General features: G+C 40.8%; 1 protein-coding gene across 6 annotated transcripts in view; it reads left to right on the forward strand.

The window, feature by feature from the left end:
* Positions 1-25,115, forward strand: part of SPAG9 (sperm associated antigen 9) — a 54,527-nt gene that overhangs the window by 9,081 nt on the left and 20,331 nt on the right. For 4 of the 6 annotated variants that reach the window (XR_014936667.1, XM_015880228.3, XM_015880230.3 and 1 more), the window contains exons 3-13: positions 4,882-4,952; positions 11,190-11,284; positions 15,801-15,954; positions 18,415-18,625; positions 19,088-19,187; positions 19,848-19,969; positions 22,922-22,979; positions 23,311-23,463; positions 23,551-23,602; positions 24,004-24,134; positions 24,977-25,033. Coding sequence is in view for 5 of the 6 variants with exons in the window: in XM_015880228.3 (XP_015735714.2) it covers positions 4,882-4,952; positions 11,190-11,284; positions 15,801-15,954; positions 18,415-18,625; positions 19,088-19,187; positions 19,848-19,969; positions 22,922-22,979; positions 23,311-23,463; positions 23,551-23,602; positions 24,004-24,134; positions 24,977-25,033 (1,204 nt within the window). In the remaining variant the exon portion in view is untranslated. Of the gene's footprint in view, positions 1-4,881; positions 4,953-11,189; positions 11,285-11,739; positions 12,102-15,800; positions 15,955-18,414; positions 18,626-19,087; positions 19,188-19,847; positions 19,970-22,921; positions 22,980-23,310; positions 23,464-23,550; positions 23,603-24,003; positions 24,135-24,976; positions 25,034-25,115 lie in introns of those variants that run through there. The other 2 variants (XM_015880232.3, XM_015880235.3) reach the window with 1 other exon arrangement.

Here is a 25,115-nt window from a genome sequence, read left to right on the forward strand (position 1 = left end):
GGTGGCTCTGGTGTCAGTTTGAGGGGGACAGAGTGAAGGTGTGAGGAACTGCAATCTGGGATATGCTGGTAGCTACTGCAGCTGAAAGGAGCACAAAGGTGTAAGGGTTTGTGGCTTCAGGTTGGTTATAGAAATGTGCTGCTGTGGTGTGGCTCTGTGGCCTGGCAGCCCATCATCTCAATTTGCACCGCTCGTTTTCTCTGTAAGTTTCCACTGTGCCTCTGCCCTTGGGTTGGTGTTACCTGAGCAGGGAAGGTTGGTGCCAGCCCTCTCAGGGCCCCGTGGGAGCTGCGAAGCAAGTTAAATAGCTTGAAGGTCCTACAGATGTCTGGAGACAGTGTCACACACAGCTTTCAGAAGCTTTTGCTGTCAGTCTTTAGGAAAAACGTACTGTTAGTGCAAATGGTTTTTTGGGTGGTTTTGTTTTTTGTTTTTTTGGTTTTGTAATTTGATCAGACTTCTGTGAATTCTTTTGACAACAGAGGGCACCTCTGAGTCCTACAGGGGAGTGCAGCACAAGGACATGCTGTTGTTTCTTTCATTAAATCAGAGGTTTAACACTTAAATTCTTCCCCTTCTCTTCCCTCACACATTAGGTGAGGGTTTGAAGCTGATACCAGTCTCTGGTGACCCTAAACATCTTTTACAAGAGCTATAGATACCTGCAGAATGGGCTCATATTAAGTGTCGCTGTAATGATGCTGCTAACTCTGCTCTTAGCTACTGCTAAAATGTTTCAGATTTCAACCTTGAATCTGGCAAGTCAGGCACACAGATGGTAAAACTTGCAGTAATAACGTGCAGCTTGCTTGCCCAGCCCAGACTGCTTTTTAGGAATGCCACATCTTTTCCATGTTGGAGATGACTGCAGTGTATCTTGTGATACAAGAGTGGAACAGCTTTGGAATATGCTTTCTGGAAGAATCCTTTGCAGGCTGGTTTATTTACATGGATTGTTGGGTTCGTTGAAAGGGAAACTGAAACAACTCTGGATGGCTGGAAAGCTTCCCAATGGGGGCAGTGGACTCTGAGGATGAAAGCATTGGTTTCTGGTCTGGGTCTGTGCGGTGTCCCAGGCTGGTGTACTGTGTTTGACAGAACAGCTGGAGCACAGATATGTTTCCATACCTTGCAGGTTTATCAAGCGTAAGTTTCATTAAAAAGCCCAAGTTAGCTTTTACTGGGGAGAAACTACATATTAAAACAAAACAAAAGCCAATAAACACAAAATGTTTGATTTCAGAGTTGCAAACATTGTGACCCAGCTGTTGGGCTGGGTCTGTTTCCCACATTGGGTGACACAAGATAGCAGTTGGTATCACTTGCTGCAGGTCTTATTTGGGACATGAGACCAACATTTTTGGCAGCTGATGTAAAAACACAGATTGGTTTTCCTCAGAACTGTTGCTTTTACTGTTTCAGGAGAAAATGCAGGGCAGTTACTGCTGGGAGCCTTCTCCCTATGGTTGGTATTCTGTTCTCATCTGAACGAGTGTAGAATTTCCATCTATACCCCTCATAGTGCATTGAGCCACTGCCAGTTCTGTGAAAAAGACCAGCAGCAGTTCTACTGCAGCTGCACTTAGGCTCCAGTGTTTAATCTTTGAGGACAGCTATTGGCTGCCTTAGATTGAGACATTACCTGGGGTTTGTGCCGTGGGATTCAGCAGTCCACTAGATGGAGCAGAGCATACAGTTTGCTCAGGAACCCTCACAGGCTTGTGATATGATACTGGAGGCTAAAGTAAAATGGAGTAGAAAAATAGAGCAGCGATTGACCTGCTTCAAACTAATCTGCTAATGTGCCTGAGCAAGAGTGGTGAGAGTAGGCTGAAACCAGCCGCCATTAGTAACTGCATACGTGTGGTTTTGGTTTAAGGGAGTCGTGTGCTAGTGGTTTGGGTGGCAAAGTTTTCTGTAATCATTCTGTTGTATTTCCAGGTCTTAGCACTTTCAGGTTAAATATTTGTTTGATAGCTTCAGTCCCTGTTTCAGTCAATGGTTGTCGTGTCTGTTCTTTAGCAGCTTAGCAGATCATGAAGTCCTACTGGTTTTCAGTATTGGCTGTGCTTGATTCGTATGTTTGCAGTGGGACCCACTTTTAAGAGCAGAGTTGGATGAATGCCGTCCAAGAAGAGCCTTTGGTTGGTCATAGTGTCAGGAAGGGCTCCTTAGTGCATTGGACCCTCCTCCTGCCTTGTGTAGCAGGAGCTTAGTTCCACCCCAAAGCATCCCATGGGCTCGATGTAGCATTCTAGCAGCCCTGTTTTTCTTTCTCCCCCTCAGGCTTATCAGCAGTTTGAGGCAGAGGACAACATACAGATGGAGGGTGTGCCAAACTTGGTAAAGCCAGCAGATCTGGGAGGTAAGCTGATTCCTGAAGAGGCAGGGTGGGCAGCTTGTCATGCAGGTCTCTGTAGTGCTGTCAAGATGTAGGCACTCCAGAGGCTTCTATAGTTTACTGGAATATATAAGCTCCTCTTTTAGGCTTGCTTGGTTTGATTTGAGAGGATCTGTGTTAGGATTGGTGCTTCAGCTCATTGAATGTGTTAGGGTGTTGATAGGGCTGGAAAAGTTTGCAGATGGACTTGGAGCATGAGTCTGTAGTGGTGTTCCCGTGGGATGCTTTCATGCTTGTTGGACACTAGAGGGGACCTCCAGTCATCCACTCCTTTATGCAGGAGCAGAGTGGAACAGCGCTGACAGCAGTTCAGTTTAAATGTGCTTCTCTGTGCTGGTGGGAGGCTTTTTGTCTCTTGTTTTGCTGCAGTTAACTTCCTGTTCCTACTGACAGGATGCATGTTTAGTAGCAACTCAATGAATTTGTTAGGTTTTGGGGCCAGATCTCATGGTATTCTTCCGAAGCCTTTTGTGCTGTTTTTTGCTGCATTCAGATCTGGAGGGAATGTGTGATCTCTTCCCCAGCGTTCAGCTGGGATTGAGTTTTAGTGGATTCACGTGGTCAGGGTCATCTCCCTGATGGGGAGGCATGGTCTGGCCAGGGCAGATTCCATGCTGACACTGGAAAGGCTTCTTTTGAGGTCTGTTAATGTGGTATCAGGGTATGTAATCTTAGCTCACATGTGATTGTGAGTGAACCTCCCAGACATAGAACTGTAATATGGGCACTGCACACTGGGAATGACTTCAAGAGGAATGCTCTGAATATGAGCTGCATCCCTCCGGGGCCTTCCTGCCTTGGAACTTCTGTGTGTGATAATGACAGTTCAGATAAGAATTGTTGAAGATGTCTTCCTTGACTGTGCAGCAGCTGTGTCTGTGTATTGCTGCCTTCTATGACTTGACTGCAGGAAATGTTTGAAATTGGATGATAAAAGGAGAAAACAGCATGCGTTGTTATGGAAGCACAGCCACTGTGCAAGTGTTTGTTACACGGATAGCAGTGATGTGCTTTGCATTTCCATGACTTCTGGACTGTTTACCTGTCCTAAAGCAGGTCTTGCACAGCTGAAATGTTGCTGCTCCATGGTCTGAGAGAGAGGCAGCAGGAATTTGGGTGCAAAGCCAGGAGAAGGTGGATGGGGAGCTGAGGACTGCTGGGGCTTGCTGGGCTCTGCTTTGAAGCTGCAAATGAGTTATTGCTTGGAATAAACCAGGCTGTCTGATGGGCGTCTCTCATAACATGTTATTTTTCTGACTACTATGCCCATCAGTGTAAGATACAGAGTAGAATTTGTTTTGTCATATCGTGCTTTGTAATTACAGGTTCTGACACTTCTTTCTGTGGGCACTTACTGTAGATTTCCACATAACGTGCTCCTCTATGATGAAACTTAAGAACTCTTGTGCCTAAAAATAATGAACTAAATTATTCCATTTATTAGATGGAATGTTTGTGTCCTTCATTGTGCCCCGAACATGCAGATTTGCGTAAGTATTGTGCAGTGAAACTCTACAGGCCGGTGTAAAAACTGACTGCTGTTTAACCCTAAGAGCTTTTATTCATCCTGATAATGGTGCAGAAATGAAAGCATTCAACCTTCCATTAGTATAACTGAAACTTGATTTAATGCTTTTGGCAAGGTATTTATAGGTGGAGTGCAAAAGGTTGTGTCAAGGAATTTAATGTTCTTATAAGAGCAAGAATCGATTAGGAGCCCAGAGTGTTTATTATACAGACTGCAGTGAATAGACAATTGTGTACTTCCCTTCCAGTATTTAACTCTGGCAGAGATTTTTTTTTATTGGAACCTACATGCAATAAAGTGATGAGCCAAAGCACAGATAGTTGGAGCAAAAAGTCATGAGAATTGATTTTCAGAATACCCAGTCAGCAAGAGCAAAACGTGCAAATAGCAAAGAAAGTGCTGGCATTTGTATTCAGATAATGTGCTTGTCACTGAGTCTCCGGAGGTGAGTAACTATAAATTCTAGGTTTCCCAGGGTATTTAAACAAATGGAATGTGGGAAGTTTCCTTATGGAAGTAGAATAAGGAAACCTCAGTTACAGAACTTGAAACGCTTGCTTATATCACATACCTATCAAGCCAAAAGAGAATACCAAAAGAGAATGTTGGAATTCACATCTAGGACCAGCAGCAAACAAAAGTGTTTTGTCTTCATGGGGGAAAGAATTTTGTTATTACCTGTTCATCTCCTTTAATACTAATGTATTTCCTGACGTGTTACTTAAATCTGCTTGATGTATTTTTAATTTCTTTCAATGCTTACAAAGTATTCAAATACTTTTAGTGAACTGATTACATTAATATTTGGGGAAATAGGAGTGAATGCCAGCATAAAAGCCTTAATTTCTGTAGCACAACACCATGGCTTAGTTTGACTAATCCTGAACAAATCAAAACTTTTCTTCAGATTCATGAATCTGGTTTTAATTCCTCTTTCCATTTTTTCTTCCAGTTAGCAGGCTTGAGGAGAGGGAGGCAGAACTCAAGAAAGAATACAATGCTCTTCATTCAAGACATACAGAGGTAGGTCATTTATACCAAGATGAATTCAGAATGCCTTTATGGACTCTCCCACAGATAAATGTTCTTGTTCTGAACAACTGGGAAAACTGTTGGATGTCTTTGTGGACTTGTTGATGCTGGATGTTTGTATTGTTAATGTTCATTGTAAACTGGTGCTATTCAGGATGTACTTTTCATCTCCTTCGCATTTACATGCATGTTTTTCTATGATAGTTTGGTTATACATTTGTCAGTTCTGTAGCTTTCTTAGATATTCAGTGTTAGAAACAAAAACCTGAACTTTGCTTTTTCCTGTGTTAAATATGATTACTCAAAGTGCATTACTAAACTTCAAAGAAATCAAGACAAAACTCCAATCTCAGGTCTCTTTATCAGCAGTTTTCCTGAAGTATTGGTCTTGTACTGTTCAAGAAGCAAACAAATTCAAAAGTTGTCCTACTGAGAATCATGATCAGAAGTCCATATTGTGTTTACTGATAGCAGTACAAGTCTGACTTCATCTATTAAGTTAGATAAAACAGTAGCAGCACTACTGAAGTCAGATCTAGAGCAAAAAAGGACTAAACTGCTTTGTCTTTTCCCATGCAGGGAGGCTTGCTGCCTAGCTAGTGTATTTATTTCAGTGAGGAAACACTTCAGTTTTGTTAGTAATTCTGATTAGTGTGAATAGTTCAACACTGAGCACAGTTCCTATTCTCCTCTTACTCTGATCGCTTTCATAGGTTAGAATCACAGTGGGAAATGGCACTGGTTGTTATTGAATCTTCTTTTGCAGTGTTGAGTTAACTACATGCACTGGGCACCGCTAGTTCAATGAAATGCTAATGAAACATTCCAAATATCTTTTCACATAGGTTTTGCTCCAAAGTGGACAGCAGCCTCTACTGGTTTGATTCCAATTTATTAAATGCTTTTACTTCTTTCATCTGCTTTCTTTGGTGTAGGGAAAGGCTTCCTTGGGCTTTATTATCACTGAGGTGACTGTGTCCTTCCTTAATAAGGAAATAATCTGTAGTGTACCATGATATATTCACACCTTTCTGCTCCTGAAACCAAGTTTCATGTTTCTATACTCATTAATTCCAGCATGTTTGCTTTTTTCTTTTGTTCCTTAGTCTCAGCATTTTCTTTTTTTATATATTTAATATTTCATCTCTGTTTGTTTAGCCAAGTTGACAACCCAGAATGCTTAAGGAAATGGGGATGGTGCAGAAAACGATCAATCATGTAGTCTGTAAAAACAAGCACCTTTGCCTGAGGGTGTTTCTGCTTTTGTCTGTGTAAGCTTTGGTCTCTGTCTCTGGGTAAGAAGTGTGTGTGCCTATTAAAGAGGTATACATGGTATTCAGGCTGAAGGCTGCAGAAAGACAACAGTGGATAAAGGCGAGGTGTGCAGAGTGGATGAGGTGGTGGTTTTATGGGCTGAGAAAGCTCAACTCCAGAGTCAGGACTAAGGACAAATAATAGCTGCCAGCAAAGAGATTGTTTATGGCAAGAGCCTTTTAGAGGCTGTGTGACAGTCCTCAGGGAGCGAACCGGATATTCCTTATCTCTGCTTTCAAAGACATTTTTGATTGCAATTAGATCATTGCCAGTTCTGCAAGCTCTGAACTTCTAGACATACCTCATTGTGGTCACGGACTGTCTCAGAAGATCAACATTTTAATGCTGGTTTCTGGCATGTATTTATGACTTATGGAGTGTCTGTAATAATCCCATTCTTTTCTCTTCCCTTCTGAAATTTCTTGCTTCCCTTTTTCCCAACATACTCAAATGTTTTAGATCTGTGTAGAAAATTAATGCGTTTTTTTTATTGCCAGATGTTTTGGCCAGTACTCTGCCTACTTTAAGCCTGAAGTTATCAACTGTATTGGTTCAAATGCTTCTGTTACAGTGTTTCAGAAACCTCTTATGTTGAGGAAGGAATATTTCTTTCCTTCCAAATTAGCATCACCATTGTCTTTGCAAGTGATCAATCTCTGGTGCTTATTTCAATAATGATTCCTTTTCTTTCAATTAATCAAATAATGAACAAAGCATTAGTTGGTTGTTTTTCTAGCTCTAAGATGTTGGCAGTGATTGTTGTGACAGATGCCACACTGAAAATGCAATGTGACTGTGTTTTGTGCAGTTTTCATTTCTAGCAGTCATTCTTCATTCCCCTGCTTTTGCTGGTTGCTCCCCTTCATCTCCCCTCCCAGTAATTGTTTAGTATTTCAGGCTTTGGCTTATTCTCCCTCTGGCCTTCCCTGAAGCCTTGGGACCATGCCTGCTTTCAGCTGTGATGGGCTGTTCCCGTGAGTTCCACATTATTCAGAATGGACCAAGACCTCCATAAGCTGTCTGGGCCATGGGAGGTTATGCCTGTGGTGTGATGCGGAGACACGAATCTCTGGCACAGTGTGTGTGGAGTGCTCCATCCAGCTCATCCTGCTGGGCATGGTGCTCTGCATTGCAGCTCTGGGCTGCCAGCCTGCTCTGTGAGGATCTGCCTGCAGCTATGGGAACAGCAGCTCTGCCCCAACTTACTGGAGTTCAGGGGACAGGATTTAGCCTTGATCCTTTTGTCTAATTAGCCTCTGTCTTTCTTACTCTTTTATGTACAATGGGAGATGAGCTAATGAGTGTGAGTGCAACATATTCCATGAGCTTCCTCCCCTGCTAAGTCAGTCTGTGCTTGAGCTAACTGGCTGGATTGTAAATGGATTAGGATGTGGTTACCTGAGCAGTTGAGTGGCAGAGTGGGAGGCAGATTGCATAGCTGGGCACTTGCAGTAGGTGACTGGGAGGATGATATCTCCAGACAGAGCAGATGTATAAACTCAGCCTGGATGTGTTCTCACATCCCTGTTGTGATAAGTGATGTGCTAGGTCTTACACTGATCTTGCTCTGCTCAGATACTCAGAGCAGACTGTTACTTAATTGTAGCTTATCTCGGTTACCATTCTATTTCACGTAAAATTGATTCCTTATATTACCTGTTTAAAACAGACCCGTTTCCTGCACACACCTACTGGCATTGGTTTACCTTCATTGCAAAGAGCTGCAGTGCTGATGGTGACTTGCAGCGAGCCCAATGTAGGGTAACAGTATTTTTTTCTGCATTTTGATGGAGAACATTCCATTTTATTTATTTTTTTTTAATTTTAAAAGCTTGGCTAAAAACTTTTGTTTACTACTCATTTGGAAAACCGAGGCCAAACAGAGCTTCAATACTTACTTGACAGTTGAATAACACCTGTAGCACTTCTCTGCCTGGGTACCCATCGTGAGCCCTTTCCTGTTCAAGCAAGCACTTATAAAACAAGAACAACCTTGGGGTAGACCAGGCTAACTAAGATGGTTCGATATCTCTCTTCCTGACACACAGAGTATGGGCTTAGTTTAATGAAGCATAATTGGGCCATGCAAGTTGCTGGCTGTTTTGCACTGATATAATGTGACAGAACAGTGAGCCTGTCTGGCACTGGACATGCACTTTGTCAGGTTCATTTGGATGAGCACGTGTCCTGAACAAATCTCACTGCTGGGGAACTGGAAGAGAAGGCTTAAGTGAAGATCTCTATTTACAGTTGTGGCTAAGCATGAGTACTGGTTTTAGCATCTTTGAGGTCAGAGTTTCCGTTTCCAACTAATAATTTTTCTATGGCCTTTTGCTAAGCATTAACAGCTTGATGTGTAAAGTCTGAGTTGAGCATCTTCTCGTGTTTTGTGCCTACCAGCGACATAATCTCTTATGTGGGTTAAGAGGCATCAGATTCATCAGTGGCAATGGTGCTTGGGTGACAAGCTCATCAGAAGCACAGGTGGAAGAGTGTTATGTGGAAACATATTTAGGATTCTGTACTGAATCACAGAGATTCTAAAAACGTTAATTTCCTTATTAGATCTAGATTATGTGGGACACACAAAGATCTATATATATAGTGATGCATTCCCAAAGGCAGGAGCTGCTTGTGTCAAGCCTGGCTGGCTCTGCCAGGTGAACAGTGACTCTGTTGTGCAAAGCCTGAGCTGAGAGCAAAAGAACTGCTGCAGCTGTCCCTGGGGAGCTGGGACACTGACACAGAAAGGAGTGAAGTGAAAGAGAAAGAAAGGTGCAAGGGGGATGTCCACAACCTGGCTAAAGTTTACCATCCTGGGATTGTCTTCATATGTACTTATGTGTCTTCAAAATTCTGGTGTAAAGGAGCACTTGGGGTGATAATTTCTCAGCTAATTGCAACATGGAATTTATTATGTCAAGTTTCTGACTTAACTAATTTCCACAAATTGAGAGCCCACGTGCTGTGTCTGTTGCTGCTCCCTGTGGGCAGGGAAGGAAGATGAGGAGGAGGTTCAGTCCTTGGGGACCATGTCCTGCTGTTGTCAGCCTCTGTGCTTGTGAGCCTGGGTGGAGGCAGCGTGTGGGCTTCACACAGTGGTGCTGCTGTCCTGGTTTTTGGGATGCTGTCGTCTGGGTCTGCAGAGGAGTTGCTGTGCTGCGCTGTATGTGCATGAGATGCACACCTTTGCCTTTCTCATCTTACTTCTGTGTTCTTCCAGCTTACAGGCTTTGTGCTGAAGTGTGCATTCTATGGATTTGCTGCTTTTACCATCAGCACTGTTTTCATCTGCAGAGCAGTACTCAACTACTGAGTCCTTTAAGTTGACCTGCCCTCTAGCCTATGCATATGGGTAATAAATGTGATGAGACATTTTGGTAAACAAAAGAATAGAGTGAGGGAAGGGAAGGAAGTAGGTTAGATCGTATACTTCGCTGTATGTTTTAATGACCCAACTGGTTTATTTGGCAAGCTCCCTGGAAAGGTCCTGGTTACTTACGTGTAGGTTGACCTCTGATCAGTGATTCCCTCTGTGATGAGGGGACACACGGATGGGATGCAGAATGGTCTTGTTTAAATTTCAAGGTTATCACAGAGGAGAAAAATAACCCACCGTGTTTCTAAAATCATTTGAATTATACATTTGTTGCCATGTAGTGCTGTGCAATGGAAGCATTGGAACAGCTGGCTCTGGTTGCATGATGGGAACAGCTAAAACTATAAGAATGGGGAGCTGAAGGTGGAGCTTCCATTTCCTTTGAACGCTTCTGCATGTGAACGAGCTTTTAAAAGTAATTCAGAGGAGTAATGAAATGCTCATAGTAAGCCTCTGTATTCCTATCATTTTGTTGGAGGATAAACTTTGTAAGCTTTTGACAGCAGTTAAAGTATATTATATAATGTTTCTCTAAAAATAGCAAGATAATTTTTTCTATTCTGAATTATTAGTGCAGTTGAATGCAGGGCACAAAAGATCTGTTTGTACCTTAGTGTGAAATCTGTTGATTGTGGACTATCCATCCGTTGGGGTATTTTGAACTAGTTTGCAATAAATCTCAGATGAAGACTACATATTTGCATGTAGCCCATTGCTGGCAGCTGGCGTTTGGGCTGAAGCTGATGTCTGAGTGAACAGCACTGAGCTCCAGTCTTACTGGCCATGGACAGCCCTGACTTGAAAGTATCATGTAGGTGGAGAATTCCAGGTCTTGTTGAATTCAGTCTCAATGTTTGTAAATAGCCCTCAGAAGCAAAGGTTCTGAGGGGAAGGGAGCAAGCAAGCAGAACTTCTCCTATGCTAAAAACCCAGAGGCACTCAGTACTGTTGAGAAGTCAGTCTGTATGGTTGGAAACCAAAGCTTTGAGTTCTCTAAGTGAAGTTAAATTGATGCTAATTTTGAAAGAAAGAAAGGAGGTGTTGAATTCATTTATGCCCACAGAAAGAAATCTGACTTTGTATCATATTTGGAGTGTATGCTGTCTCATCTTCATACTTCTTTTGGCGGGTAGGCAATAATGACCTGTACTGGGTGTCCTATAATAAACTTGAATATCTGCTGATGTGATTAGAGTTCTTAGCCTTTAACATGCGTTTGAAGGTGGCACTTGGGATCAGAAATGTTGTTTGTATGCCACGTGTGCTTTGGATGGTATTACAGTGTTCCTTGTGCATGAAAGCACAAGTTCTCTTATTTTTTAATTACGGGATTCTCTTCTGGTTTGTGGCTTTAAACACTGCAATGTTGCTTCTTCCTTTGTTCATCTATTAAATATTTCTGAATGCTCTTTCTCCTTTTAGCAGAACAGAGGAAGGTTAGGTTTTATTGCCAATAATTATGCAACTGTAATAGAAATAACTAGCATTAAGCTGTTGTGTTTTCTTTTTTGCTGTTTCTCTGTCATTTTAAACAGATGATTCACAATTATATGGAGCACTTGGAAAGAACCAAACTTCATCAGCTAACAGGGGGCGATCAGTTAGAATCCACAACGCACAGTAGAATTAGGTAAGCTGTTTATTATGCTCTCACCCTGAAATGAAAGCAAAATCCGTCCGTTTGTGTTTGCAAGACTTTGTCCTTTAATCCTACAACAACGATTTGGCTGAATCGGAAAAATTTATTGTATGATTGGAATGCAGCAAGAGAATAGTGTAGAAATCAAGAGAGAAAAGCTTCTGCTGTTGTACTGCTGAACGTCGAGATATGTCCTTTGTACCCTGTCCTTAATTTCAGCTTTTTTTGGGTGTTTGCTTAAAGGTAGGTATCAAAAAATATCCTGGAATAATTGCTGTCTCGCTGCTGCTTTGTGTACAGGTTGATGGAGGTGGGTATCTTGATACTCACTTGTTCTGGGGGCTTGATGTGAATATATTATGCAGATTTGGAGCTTTCCAGCCTATGAGCTGCGTGTGGAAGGAGGGGAGAACAGCTCCTGGGCTGGCTGTGCCTGCGTCTGCATCAGTGCTGCGAGGAGCTCCGGTGCGAGGGGGGAGGAGAGGTGATGTCATTGCTGTGGAGCTGCTGCAGAAGAGTGGAAAGCTGCTGCTGATGGCATTGTTTTTGTGGCAGCGGCTGAATGACAGACTCTGCCGACAAAGATACATCCTTGGTCCCCGCGTAGCCTTCTTGGTCCCGGCGTTTCACCATGCCAGCGCAGCGCCATGAATCCTGGATGCATGCTGCTATTTGTGTTTGGCTTCGTTGGCGGGGCGGTGGTCATTAACTCGGCTATCTTGGTGTCTCTCTCTGTTCTGCTGCTTGTGCACTTTTCTATTTCTACTGGCGTGCCAGCTCTGACGCAGAACCTCCCAAGGATACTCAGGTACTCTGACCCACTGAACCTTAGCTGCACGAGCTCTTGCTTTTTCTCTGCTTTCTTTCCTTTTCAAACAGGAAGAGCAAGGATCAACGAAAGATGTCGACCATGGATAAATTTCAAGTTCTCTTATACATGTAATATTTATGGACAGGGATACGGTAGTACAGTTCTTACACGCTGGAATTTATTCGCCTTTTGTTTAAGCAAGTACAAGATCTGCCTGTATTTTTCTTTTTAAGGAAAGCTGTTACCTTGATCTGTAGTAATCTGCCAAAAAAGCTGAAGTGAATGTCACGGATAAAGCCTGCGTTTGTTGTGTTGTCAGGCACTTAAGGGCTGGTTGTGTGTAGCCATAAAGGTATGCAGACCGAGGCCTTATGCTAACAAATTTCATTCCTTTATAATCTAATAAGTTATGTAAGATCACCTAATTGATAGACTGCACAAATGCCTGATAATTAATTGCTCCTTTTTTTTAATATAACCTTAATTATTGGTTGGTGGGGAAAGAAGTCCTTCCTCGTTTAAGCATTAGAGCTCTCAAAGCCTATTCACTATTGTTCAGCCAAATGTTATCCTCTCCTCATTTTTCTGTACTTGTGTGGCACGTTGCCAGCTCTGCCCTCCCTCACATCACGTTCTGTGTCCTGGTTGCCTGGAGCAGAAGCAGGCATACATTAGAACGTGGTTACCAGAAGTAACTTCTATGCTTTTTACCATAAATACAGCAGGAGGACAACTGGGATATTCAAAATGTAGCTTTCTGACCTCAAAATTTGGAGAGCTTCAAAATTTAATAACAAACTTTATTGAAAGAGAGAAAAATGCTGAAAGCATCCTCTAAAAGAGCCATGTGAGTCTCTGTAATACCTGGTGCCTGTGGTTGCTGTATGGGAGAATGCTCTTCAATTGAAGGCTGAGCACAGAAACGTTTTTCCAAAGGTTTAAAATCTAACAGTAGATGAAAGGCTGTAATACAGTGTAACTAAAAAATACATGCATGCTGAATGCAGAGAAATAAAGTGCATCTAACTCTTTAGAATGATTTCGTTGTTAAGACTGTACTTGTTTAAAGGGGGCAGAAAACAAACCCAGACCACGACACAGCAAAATCCTGAACTTAATTCAGATCACTTCTTCAGAATTCCTTTATTTAAGCAGTCAGATGGCTTAAGAAAATTTGTTCTTCGTGATGAGCTTTTGCTTCCCTGGTGAATGTATGTTGGATCTGAATGGTTTTTGGAAGCCATGCTGTTCCTGGATCACCTTTTTCCTGTAATTCCTAAGTTTTAGGAATTACAGGAGTTTAAGCTCGATTCCTTAGCCTGTTATGCACATGAGAACTGTAAAGATGTAGGGTGAGGGAATGTAATTGTAAACCAGTTGTATTGGTTTTACCGTTAGTGGGTTATTGCAGCACAGCATCTGGCTGCTTATTCTGAAGGTTCCTGGAAATGCCTCAATACATTGTCAAGTATTAGTTTAGGATTTTGAAACAAAAGCCTGCCTTCTGCTCACTGTCATATTGTGGGGTGCTTTTTGGATGTGGAGGCAGTAAAGGGGGCTTTTTGCTCTCTAGGCAACAGCCATTAAATAAGTTGAGGCTGCCTCAGTCTAATTAGATTGCTTAATGCAGGCATCCTCATAGTAAGCCCTGATTTCCAACAGCTGCCCCTTTTCAGACTTCCTTCACCTTGCAGCTTTGCAGTGCTCCTGAGCTGCTTCTTTAAAAGAGATGATACATTTTAATAGAAAACTATTCCCCAAAGAAGCACTTTTCAGTTGGATCTGTTTTGCTGCTCCCTGTTTTAAGTTCCCTCTCCTGACACGTACAAAGGAGAGGAGCTTTGTGGTTATCCTGCAGGCAGCCCTGTTTGCTCGGAGCCGCGGCAGGAGGCGTTTTGGGAGCGCGGGGCTCTGCACAATGCGCCTTTATGGCCGCCTTTCTTTGAGGCTGAAGGGATCCCTCTTATTTTTTTTCTTGGCTGTTCAACTTCTCAACCAATGGCGTGTTTTCAGCCTTTCTTTTATCATAATTTAAGCTTCTGTGGTGTCTTTTGTTCACAGCGGAGTTGTGGGAAATGTAAAGAAAAGCAGCGACAGCTGGAATCCGATCCTTTAGTTCTTTGGCTATTATTTTCCTGAATGCTTTTCAGCAGAGTTACTGCTCCAGCAGCCACCAACTATCCGATGCTTTTCATGTTGTAACCCTGTCTGATTTCTGCATTCCTTGCTTTGCTGCATATTTTGCTCAAAGTTAATTCTGAATTTCCAACTGAAGTTGGAACAATATTTCTGACAGTGTAAGGTGTGTACATGCAGGAGTTTCCAGACATCCGTAACAGAGCATCTTCATACCTTCATACCTCTCTTCTGGGAAGGTTCTTGATAAATAAAATCACTTACTATTCAAATATTCAGTTTTTTCTATGCATTTCAACATTGCCTTTTGTGCTGTTGCATATAACTTGTATGCAGTCACTAATTCTTCAGAGAACTCTGTCGAGGTTGTGTTTATTTTGTGAAAAGCCTTGTGAAAACTGCTGTGTGAGTGAGATTTGACTGTCTGTGTAATGCTGGAATACGTGGGTTATTTCAGATGCTCATATTTTGTTTGGATTGTATCTGCAGGGACGCTTTTAATGCTTTCTCTTGAGAAAAGTGATCTTCCATCACTTGTGTGTGTTTATCTTCTGTCTTCAGTGTGTTTAAGGCTTTACTTGAGTTTCACTAGTTGATCACAGCTCTTTTTTTCTGTATTTCATTGTTCTATCCAAACAAATACTCTGTTTTACCTCCATGCTATGCCCAGCTGATATTATTCCTTTTCAGGGCTGGCCGTAGCATCCTATGAATTGCATTCTACACAATGTTTTTCTCTTGTGCTACATAGAAGGCCTTTTTGTTCACTGGTCACATTACTGATAGCAAGACTGGATTTGGGAATGTTTTGGGGGAGATGCAACATGCGAATCTTTGGAACTTCCAAGTGTTTGTTGAGAAGATGTGACAAAAGATAGCGAAGGGCTGGATGAAGTTCTTTGCCTTCCTTATTGATGAAGTAAAGCTGAAGCTGTAGTTGGTGATGTGAAGCCAGTGCTGCTGCTCCAAGAAGTGGAGTCGCACAGTAGCACTGGCTGCTTGTCTCAAGCTTTTGTGTGGCTGTAGGGTGAAGCAGAGTTGCACCAATGTTTGTTAAAACTGTGGCATTTCTGCCTTGTCAGGCTATGCCGCTGGTGATTCTCTGACCTATTTGTTTTTCTTCATGTTACACAAACACATATAGATCAAGTGACCCTGGAATCAGACTTCAGGATAATGCTTCAGTTAATGATTTAGTTGAAGTTACGTGGTGTTTTGTATCTTGTACAAAAAGTACAAGTGGTGTTTAAGTGGCTGATGGAGACTGATCTTCCGAAGCTGACATTTTCATCTGTTCTGATTCTGTAGAACTTCAGTTTGCTGTAGATTAGATTTGGTGCTGTCAATACTACTGCCTAAAGCCATGGAGTAGCCTGTGTACAATCAAATAATGCAAAAGGAAAAAGTAGGGTGTGCTGTAATACGATCTGCATATGCTGTGTTCTGTATTAAATAGAGAAAAGCGTGTGTGTTTGACTTCCCTGCTGGTTTCAGAGCCATACAGCAAAAAGTGTGTGACGTCTGAAATGGCTGATGGTGAAATCTGTCTCTTTCCAACAGAAAGGAGCGGCCGATATCACTGGGCATCTTCCCTTTGCCTCCTGGAGATGCACTGCTCACACCTGAAGCTCAGAGAGAAGCAGGGGAAACACCTGGGTCAGAGCACTGGAAATTCCATGAGCTAAGCCAGCCACGGTCCCACACGAGTCTGAAGGTACGTGGTCAGTGTCTTGTGCTTTAGGAGGAGCCCTGTGAACAGTGTGTGGTTCATGGCTGGGGGAAGGAATTGGAAGGGAGGAGGTAGAACTGTGATTCACATTTGTGCAAACCAAACAAGGTGTGGAGTTTTGAGGGAAGAAACAGTTTGGGTTGCATTTTCCAAGCAAGTGGTAATACAGTCCTTGTATTCACAAGTGTTTTTTCCTGACTAAGGACCATTTCCAAAGGTCACTTGCTTGCACTATACTGGCCAGATATGTAAATAGAGTAAACAGATCTCCTAATTTAATATTGTTTTGGGGAGAAGGCTTGGATTACTATGTATTCTAAAGCAGCCTCTGCCTGCTTGAACATGTAGCATGGGTACCGCAGAGGTGGGTGACCAGACTTTCCTAAATTAGCCTGTGATATGATTTCCCTTACGTGTAGCTTGGCTGTAATTCCTACTATTGTTCTGCATTCCAGCAGCGGGAGGGTGGCACAGACTAAGCTGCAGGAAGGGAGAAAAGGGAGGGGGAGTAGTGCTGGACTGCAGCAAGTGTGGAGGAACAAACCAGCATGAGGAACTCCAGAACTTGTGTAATCTCAGTCTCCTTATGTTAGTGAAAGGGTCTGAGGAGAAGGGATGCACTGTTATTTCTGATATGTGCAGATAAAGCAATTTAGTCTCCTCCGAATTGAAATTAATTACCAGTATGAAAATACTAAACAGATAAGAAATAAAAAGCTCTACAGAAGTACCAGGAACTCAGACTTTTTTTTTCCCTGGAGGTCAAATGGAGGTAATGGGAAGTGTAAGTAATGGTCAGTTATAAACAAATATCAGTGGCAGCAGGAGTTTGAGTCTAAAATCTTGTCTTCTTCTGACTAGGGCAATGTTGGATCTCAGAATCTTCCCGTTCCCTTTGTCCCACGCTAATTAACTTAAACAAACTGACGCAGCTCTCCCTTTAGGAGAGCTGCTTGAGATACAACTTACATAAAACTACGAGTAGGTAGGGATGGGATGCAAAGGGCTGCTTTTGATTCTTGCTCAGAAAACTACTTTGATTACGATATGTTGTCACAATAGTTTTTTTTGTTGTAATTTCTCTCAAAATAATTAATTGTTAGAAACAGTTGTCAGAAAACAGTAGAAATTGTGATCTTTTAAACCTACGTAGAATAAGCTGCTTTGGTCCACAGCAGTTTTATGGGTGTGAATATAAACCAAATACAGTAGCTTAATGAGCAGTGTTTCTCGGGAGGGTAGGGAACCCTGAAATAAAATTCAGCAGATAGCAAAGTCAGAACTGTAAAATATGGCATTACTTGAGGTTGCTGTAAGCCAAGGACCATTCTCTTCTGTGTTTTCTTTTGTACTGTCAAGCCATTTTTCTTGAGCTTTGCCTGTGAAAGTCGATGGTCAGTCCATGCTGCATCAGTTTGTGAATGCTTTTGGAATACAAAGATGTAGAAATGTTTGAACAGAGCCAGCAGCTCTGTTGAGGTTTTATTCCTTGTTTGTGTGAACTCTGGATTCCCATGGGTAAGGGGTATCGTTCCCTCCCGTCTGTAAGTGCTTGCTGAAGTATGAATCATTCGTCAGTCAATGGCTGAACTGTACCTACTAAAAGCGCTATTTGGGGAATAATGTATTTTGTTTTTAATGGACACCAAATATACACGATGAGTTATTCTGGAGGTATTTGTTGGCTGAGATTTCTGAATAATTTTGTCAGGATATCAAACAATAATAGTTTGTTCTGGAATTTACTATTAAGGGTATGAAAATGAAGTAATTGGTAGGAAGATGCTTAAAGCAGCAGTTTGTGTCTAAGTGGGAATGTTACTGTGGGACGCAGGCTTTTCATTTATACAGGTATGTGTAAGTGTACTGGAGAACGGCATCCTAAATGGACCAGCTTATGTTCATATCTGCAGTGAGATCTTGTTCACTGGTATTCTGCTGTTTAAGTGATAGTTAAGATGTCTGAATGCTAGTACAGCTCTGTGTTATATTTTTATACCAGATAAATACATGTTCTGCACCAGTGCTTCTGAATCTGTTCTTCAAGAAGTTATTTTAAGACATCATACATGTTTTGAACAAGTACAAATTCTAGAACAGCTTTGGAAAGACTGTCATCAGTTCACTTTGCAGCTAGAAGAGTTGCTGACAGGGTAATACAGCCTGCTATCTGCGAGGCTTAACAGAACAACATAATAAACTTGTTGATATACTTTATTAATTGAGATTTTTTAAGAGCATGAAAGTAGGGGCATGTTATGTAGCTGTAATCTTAACAGGAATGAAAACCACACCTATAGTCTAATGATGTGTTTGGCAGGTACTGGTTTAAGGTATTCTTTATATTTCTGCTTCTTTATATTTGCATGTTCTTCAGCAAAATGCAGCGTAACTCTTCCAATCCTTCTTATTTTTTAATCTTTTTCAATAATTGTTCAATTTTAGGATGAGCTCTCTGATGTTAGCCAAGCAGGCTCAAAAACCACTACTCCAGCATCCACAGCAGCTTCAGATGTACCTGCACTGCCTGCTGAAACTCCTCAAAAGGAAGATGCTGAAGGATTTGCGAAGGGTTCAGATATGCAGAATGAGAAGCCAGACGTAAGCAAGAATATTGAAGTACAGGTAGCTCAAGAGACAAGGAATGTGTCCACTGGTGAGCTGCATTTCTATTTTAGTGAATTATTATTATGGATCTCAGTAGTTATTGTGGAATTTTGTGTTCTTGTGCAACAAGTGACAAATTTGTTTTTACAGAATTTTTAGGTGTACAAAACCTTTGGAAAAACACAAGTCTGTTTTTTTTATTGGTGATGTTAGAATTGTTTCTGTTGTTCCCATTTGAGCAGCAGAAGTGACACTCATCCAAGCAAAGTCTCGAAATAAGATAGATGTCTGCTTTCATAGGAATGAAGTTAAATGCAACAGAAACTGGCTTAGAAATTCCAGTGTGCACAAGGATATCAAAATCCATGTATCTTCTCATGGTTACTTACATAAGTACTTAAATGAGTCTGTTAGGTTGATGGTCAACATGGTATTATGTTTATATAATGCTCTATGTCACAATTCAAAGTGATTTTTTTTTAATTTAGACACCTTACTTGCTTTTCTTTAGGTGGAAATGAAAATGAAGAAAAATCTGAAGTTCAAGCAATCATTGAGTCAACTCCAGAGCTGGATATGGATAAAGATCTCAGTGGATATAAGGGTTCCAGGTAAGTTGAGTAGTGTTTTTCCTACTCAAATCACAGTTTTAGTAGGTACCAGACTTTAGTTTTGAACTCATGACTTGTTTTGATTTTTTTAAGACTGAGGTCATGCATTATATAATAAAATCTCCTACTTCTGTGACCCTGTTTCTTTCCCCACATTCCTCAGGAGGTTTTAAGTGTAACAGCAGTTCTTTAGTCTCTTTCTGTGCTTGAACCTCATTATACAGCAGACTTAAGAATGCTTCAGAATTCTTTCTGTATTTTGATGAGATTTGTGTCTACACCGAGAGGCCTTTTTCCCTTAAATCTAGATTTCAATATGCTGGTGTTTGTTTTGCTGGCCTCTTGTTTTCTTTCACTTACATGTTTAAAATCTGGACTTATGGCTGATTCTCATTTTTACAGCATTTTTATCAGATTCTGATGGAGGAATCCCAGTTGTACATGTGCCAAAGTCTGATTGTTTGCAAGCTTTTGCTTATGAAGGGTAACATTAGAAGAGATATGGAAACAGAATTTAGGAGTCTAAGCCAAAAGCTTCTGAAAATGTTGCTTGTTTTTATGGGGAACTCCCGTGTAGTAACACAGAGGGAACTTTCTTCAGAGTGGGAATATATTTTCCTTCTTCCTTCTTAATGGTGTTTGTTTTATTTCTTTGTATAGCACTCCTACCAAAGGCATAGAGAACAAAGCATTTGACCGTAATACGGAATCACTCTTTGAAGAGCTGTCATCTGCTGGGTCTGGCTTAATTGGAGATGTGGATGAGGGTGCAGACTTACTGGGTAAGAAGGGTTATTTAATGATGCTGCTTACAGGAGTGTTCCTTGTGAGTGAAATGTTTAAGTATACTTGTTAGGTTTGCTGTTAGGAGTAATTTGAAAGTATCTGAGTCTTATCTGAAGTGAATTAAATTGGGATTGTGGAATGAAAAAGGGAAAATGGAAACATACCCATAGTCTTTTCAGGCACTGTGTGTACTATTCTTTATTCCAGTTTTCTGTATGTTATCTGACGTAAGGATTTTGTGTTTAACTGGTCTTTTTTTAGTGTTAGCTAACTTAATGGAGGTTATGACTATCTGTAATCGCTTGGCTTTATCACAGCTCTGTGGAATATGATTTGTAAGTAAATTTCAGTTTAATGCAGTGGTGGTAATTTGAGAATGAAACTATTAATTAAAAGCAGGGAAGAGGGAAGGAAACATTTCTTCCTTCCGTGCCAAACAACTTGCTGTTGCTTGTATGCTCACTGAACAGAATGCAGGTTTGGGGGATATGAGTTGATCAGGAGCAAAAAGGCCAGTAAAAAATATTTCGTAAATGATTACTGTCTAGTATAATCACAGAGGGTTTTTGGTCATATCAGTGTTTAGGCGTCATTTTCCAGTATATAAAATGCAGGTGCATTTCTTGTGTGTATGTGTTAGAAATGTATATAGGAAATCATTCAGCCTCTGTTTTCTGAATGTGCAGAAGTAGAGATGCATAGTATTTAGCATTACTATGCATGCAGGCTGAGTTTCTGGTTAAGCATTCCACCAGAAACCTACTTTACATCAATCAGGGGATGCTTCTAAGAGTATTTCCTACTTGGACTAACAGACCTATTTTCAGTCTGAGAGAAGACTTCTCTTTGTTACTCTGTACTGCTTGGAATTCTGAGCAGTGAGAGGAGCACCATCCTTGTCCAATGTATTTCATCCCAAACTTTGCACTTTGTCACGTGGGCAGCTCGTGTCGCATTCTGCATGCAAAAACACAGGAACTGGAGAAATAGTACAAACATTGGAACAACTTCGCCTCGTCTGCATGATAGAAATCAAATTTCTGTCCAATTTCCTTATGATAAATACATTGCTTTCTGTAGGCAAAAGTACTATACTACTTAATATAACGTATCAAAGGTTTGTTATGGTCTTCATTAGCATTTTCATTACAACCACTGCTGTTATCAGTGTATGCGAAGTGAACATGTTGTAACAATTTGCTATGCAGAATGTGAGCTAACAGTTGGACAACATAAAGACATTTCCGCTTAAAACACAACCACAGTCCAAACTACTTTGTGCCACTCAGTAGCAACATTTGCATCCAGGGTAGCTGTGTTTCAAGCACTTGTTTTGAGGCCTGTAAAAGTAGTTAATTGGGATTCTCTAATGTTTTCTCTTGGGCTGCATACCCAGGGGAATATTCTGGTGTGTATGCTTCTCTTTTTAAAAGCAAAAATTGGAATTTGTTGCTTCTACAGTTAGGCGTTCTTGGCTGCTGCTCTCATGAAATCCATTCTCTGCATCTTTCCCTGCTTGGTAACACTTTTTATTTTGCCCTCGCACTCTTTTGGCTTTCTAGTTTTTGGTCATTTGTTACAGTGGATCCTGAAATGTGTTGGAAGTGGTCCTGGCTACTCCTGTGGCTTCTGAGAACGTTTAGAAAGAGTTCTTGGAGTAACATCCCTGTATGGCTGGAGCGTAATGGGTTTCTCCCATTATCAATAAAGTACCGTCAGCCAATCTAACTTCCTTCAGAGTTCGATATCATTTGGTTTTAATCCAAAGCTTGGGGAATTTTGACTTGCATGTCCATTTTTAGAGTAACCCTTTTTTATTGTTATGAAACTTTTAAGTCTTTTAGCAAAACTGCTTAAGAGTTGTGTTCGTAGAATGTCTTAATAAGCCTCCACCATTAAGAGACTTCTTTTCTTGTGTTGATTTTGAATCAGCATCACTTGTGTCATCATTGTGGTAACAGTGGAAGGTTTAATCTGGAAATACTTCTGCTGTACCATGTGTGAACAGACCATATCTACCTTGTTTGTAAAACCCTGCAATTGGTTACTTCATGCATGCAAACAATAGGGGTGAGAAGTTAATTTACAAGAGTAGAGATAAGATTGAAGCAGCTACGTGAGGAGTTAAGCTTGTTTTTTTGTAGCAGTATATCCCTGTGATACCTACTGAACAGTTAAGCATTTCTGATTACCTGCTTCTAAATTATTTCACAGAAAATACACTTCTAGTAAATTACTGAATTATTTTTATAAGTCCAACCAATAGAAAAGTTTGAAAAATTTTGTTTAACAACTTTCATATAAAGTCTCGCTTCTAACCACATCACATTTCACTTCCAGTTATTGGTGGTGGCTTTGTTTTAATTCACTCTTACTTCATAAGTTTAAGTATTTTACTGCTCTTCACTCATACTAGCCCTTACATGAAATGTTTCTTGTTCTTGTTTTTGCTTTACATGGAATGCATGGGCTTTAAAGACCATAATTTCTTTGGTAAGGTATCATTTGCTCTGGGGAAATTTGCAGGGCTTTCACAATGTGAGCTTTAATTGGCATGTTTTGTTTAACTTACATACTTTTGACTCTTACCTGATGTAAAAGACAGCAGAACACTGTAGAATTAACTTTTTGTGTACTGATGCTTCCCCACTGATGCTGTACTTGTTTATTTTCTGTTGAGATGTAGCATCCTCAGTATGTATTTAGAAGGTGGAGGTAGCATCAGCCTGTTAGCCAGGGCTGCCTTTAGTCTTTATTTGAAGGCAGACTGGGAAGAAGGTGGAGGGGAAGCCTAACTGCAGCTGGTAGATCCTGAAATTTCAGGTAGCTTATAATTTTTTTTGCCAGGCTTCGTACTTAAAATTCACCTATTTTTGGATAATGATAAAACTGAGGCTTTTAGGAAATGAATTTCTTCTGCTAATTCTGTGTTTATTTCCTTTGGAAAGGAATGGGTCGTGAGGTGGAAAACCTTATTTTGGAAAACACTCAGCTGTTGGAGACAAAGTAAGTGTAAAAAAAATCATATATTCCTGTCCTTCTGTTACATGGAGTCTTGTATCAGTCTCTACATCTTTCTGTCTTGAGGAATGTAACTTCTTGAACAAACTGTTCTGATTTACCTCTTCTTTATTTTCTAATGCAATGGTACAATGTATTTTGTGAACCTTGGAGGTTTGGCAGGAGGATTTGGCCTGCTTAAGAAAATCTGTCATTTTTTTTAATATTAGCTCTAAGTGAGAAACTTAAGAGTAGTCAGGAATAAAACTCAACTGAAGCTAAATGTGCTATGAGGCCGTAGTCCATCCTTGTAATGATGTTTAATATGTTTGTCTAGGAATGCACTGAATGTGGTGAAGAATGATTTAATAGCAAAGGTGGATGAATTGACCTGTGAGAAGGATGTTCTGCAAGGTGAATTAGAGGCTGTAAAACAAGCAAAGCAAAAGCTTGAAGAGAAGAACAAAGAACTGGAAGAGGAGCTTAAAAGGTAAGTTTAATACTGAGATTCTGAAAAAGAAAGAAAATTGCTGTGGTATCTAATGCAACTACTTACGTTGTGTTTCTTTTTATTTAGAGCTCGTGCAGAAGCAGAGGAAGCAAGACAAAAAGCTAAAGAGGATGATGATGTAGGTTTATGTGTGCATGTGTGTTTTTGTATTGATAATTCACACGTAGATGTGAGACTACATGTATTGAGTGAATGCTGTTAAGCTTAATTGCTTAAGAGGTAAACTTTCTCCATGTTAAAACAGATCTGAAGAGGCCAAGTAAACTTAAATTTGCTATCTCTCATTCCTGTCCTTCCTGAATAACTGCTTTTATTCAGATTTTACTAAATTTGGAAGGATGGGAGTAGAGGAAGCTGTGGTAGAAAGCACTGGGTAAAATTGAATTAGTTTTTACAAAGCTCCAAACAGTTTAGAATCTGGAATTGTGCCCCAAACTGACTCTTGTCTGAAGGCAGAGGCTGACTCTGCAAGGCCCTGCTGTGCTCCTTTGTTCATTCTGTTTGTTTTTCTGTGTTCAGAGTGATGTCCCCACCGCTCAGCGGAAGCGCTTTACTCGTGTTGAAATGGCTCGTGTTCTGATGGAAAGAAATCAGTATAAAGAGAGGCTGATGGAACTTCAGGAAGCTGTTCGATGGACTGAAATGATAAGGTAAAAGACACTTAGCTCCTCGGATTTCACAAGCTTTATCTGTGTGTAATCTGGTCAGTAGACTTGTCTCCTTGCCTGCCCATGAATAAGTTTTTGAAGTTATGTGCATGTAATGGTTTGCCTCAATGGGATCTTGGTGACACCTCTGAGAATGCATTACTTCATGTGATGTGAAACAAGCACTGTTTCCATTTTCTCACAGGGTTACAAACCTTTTTTAATCACCACTGTTTTGGGGGGTGAAAAGTTACCGTATGTGCTCAGTTAGCAGCTGAGACATCAAGAAAGTAATGCAGTCAGTCTTCAGACTGAGTATAATCCATGTATAAGGTCTTGAATGGTGCAGGAGAAAACACAATTTTAAAATCGCAAGATTTGTTAAATATTAACTGGTGAACTTGGTCTAGCCTGCATCTTCAGTACTGAGTTATCTGGAGGGGATGGCACCCCCCAGTGGGTTCCATATCCAGTGGTGTCATTTGCTGCTGCCTGCTGGTCAGGTACGGTGAATGATATTCGATTTTTTTTTTTGTTTGTTTGTTATTGTCCTCAATACCCATGAGCCATTCAGTGTATGAGAGAGAAATGTGATCCCCAAGCAGCTATGGTTTGCTTTTCTGTAGCTATAGTTATTGTCTCTTACAGCAATCTCATTCCTCTGGGTATGCTGGGTTTATGAGTCCAGGAGCAATCACCACCATTTATTTACAACTGTGTCAAAAAGCCAAATCTTAAAATAAAAAGCACTGGTTAAAATACTAAGGCAGAAGATTTTTTTTTTCTTTCCCCTTTTAAATTTTCATTAACATTTACTCAGTAAACTTAAAATTTGTTTCTTGTAGAGCATCAAGAGAAAATCCAGCCATGCAAGAAAAGAAGAGATCCAGCATATGGCAGTTGTAAGTATTAAAACACAGCTCACAAACAATAAATAAAAGACCCTAACCAATTAGCTGGCACATTTTTGTATGTTAGCTAATT

The sequence above is a fragment of the Coturnix japonica genome, chromosome 23 (genome assembly GCF_054131305.1).
Source record: "Coturnix japonica strain WE chromosome 23, WE-NBRP24, whole genome shotgun sequence".
In the NCBI taxonomy this organism is placed as follows: Eukaryota; Metazoa; Chordata; class Aves; order Galliformes; family Phasianidae; genus Coturnix; species Coturnix japonica.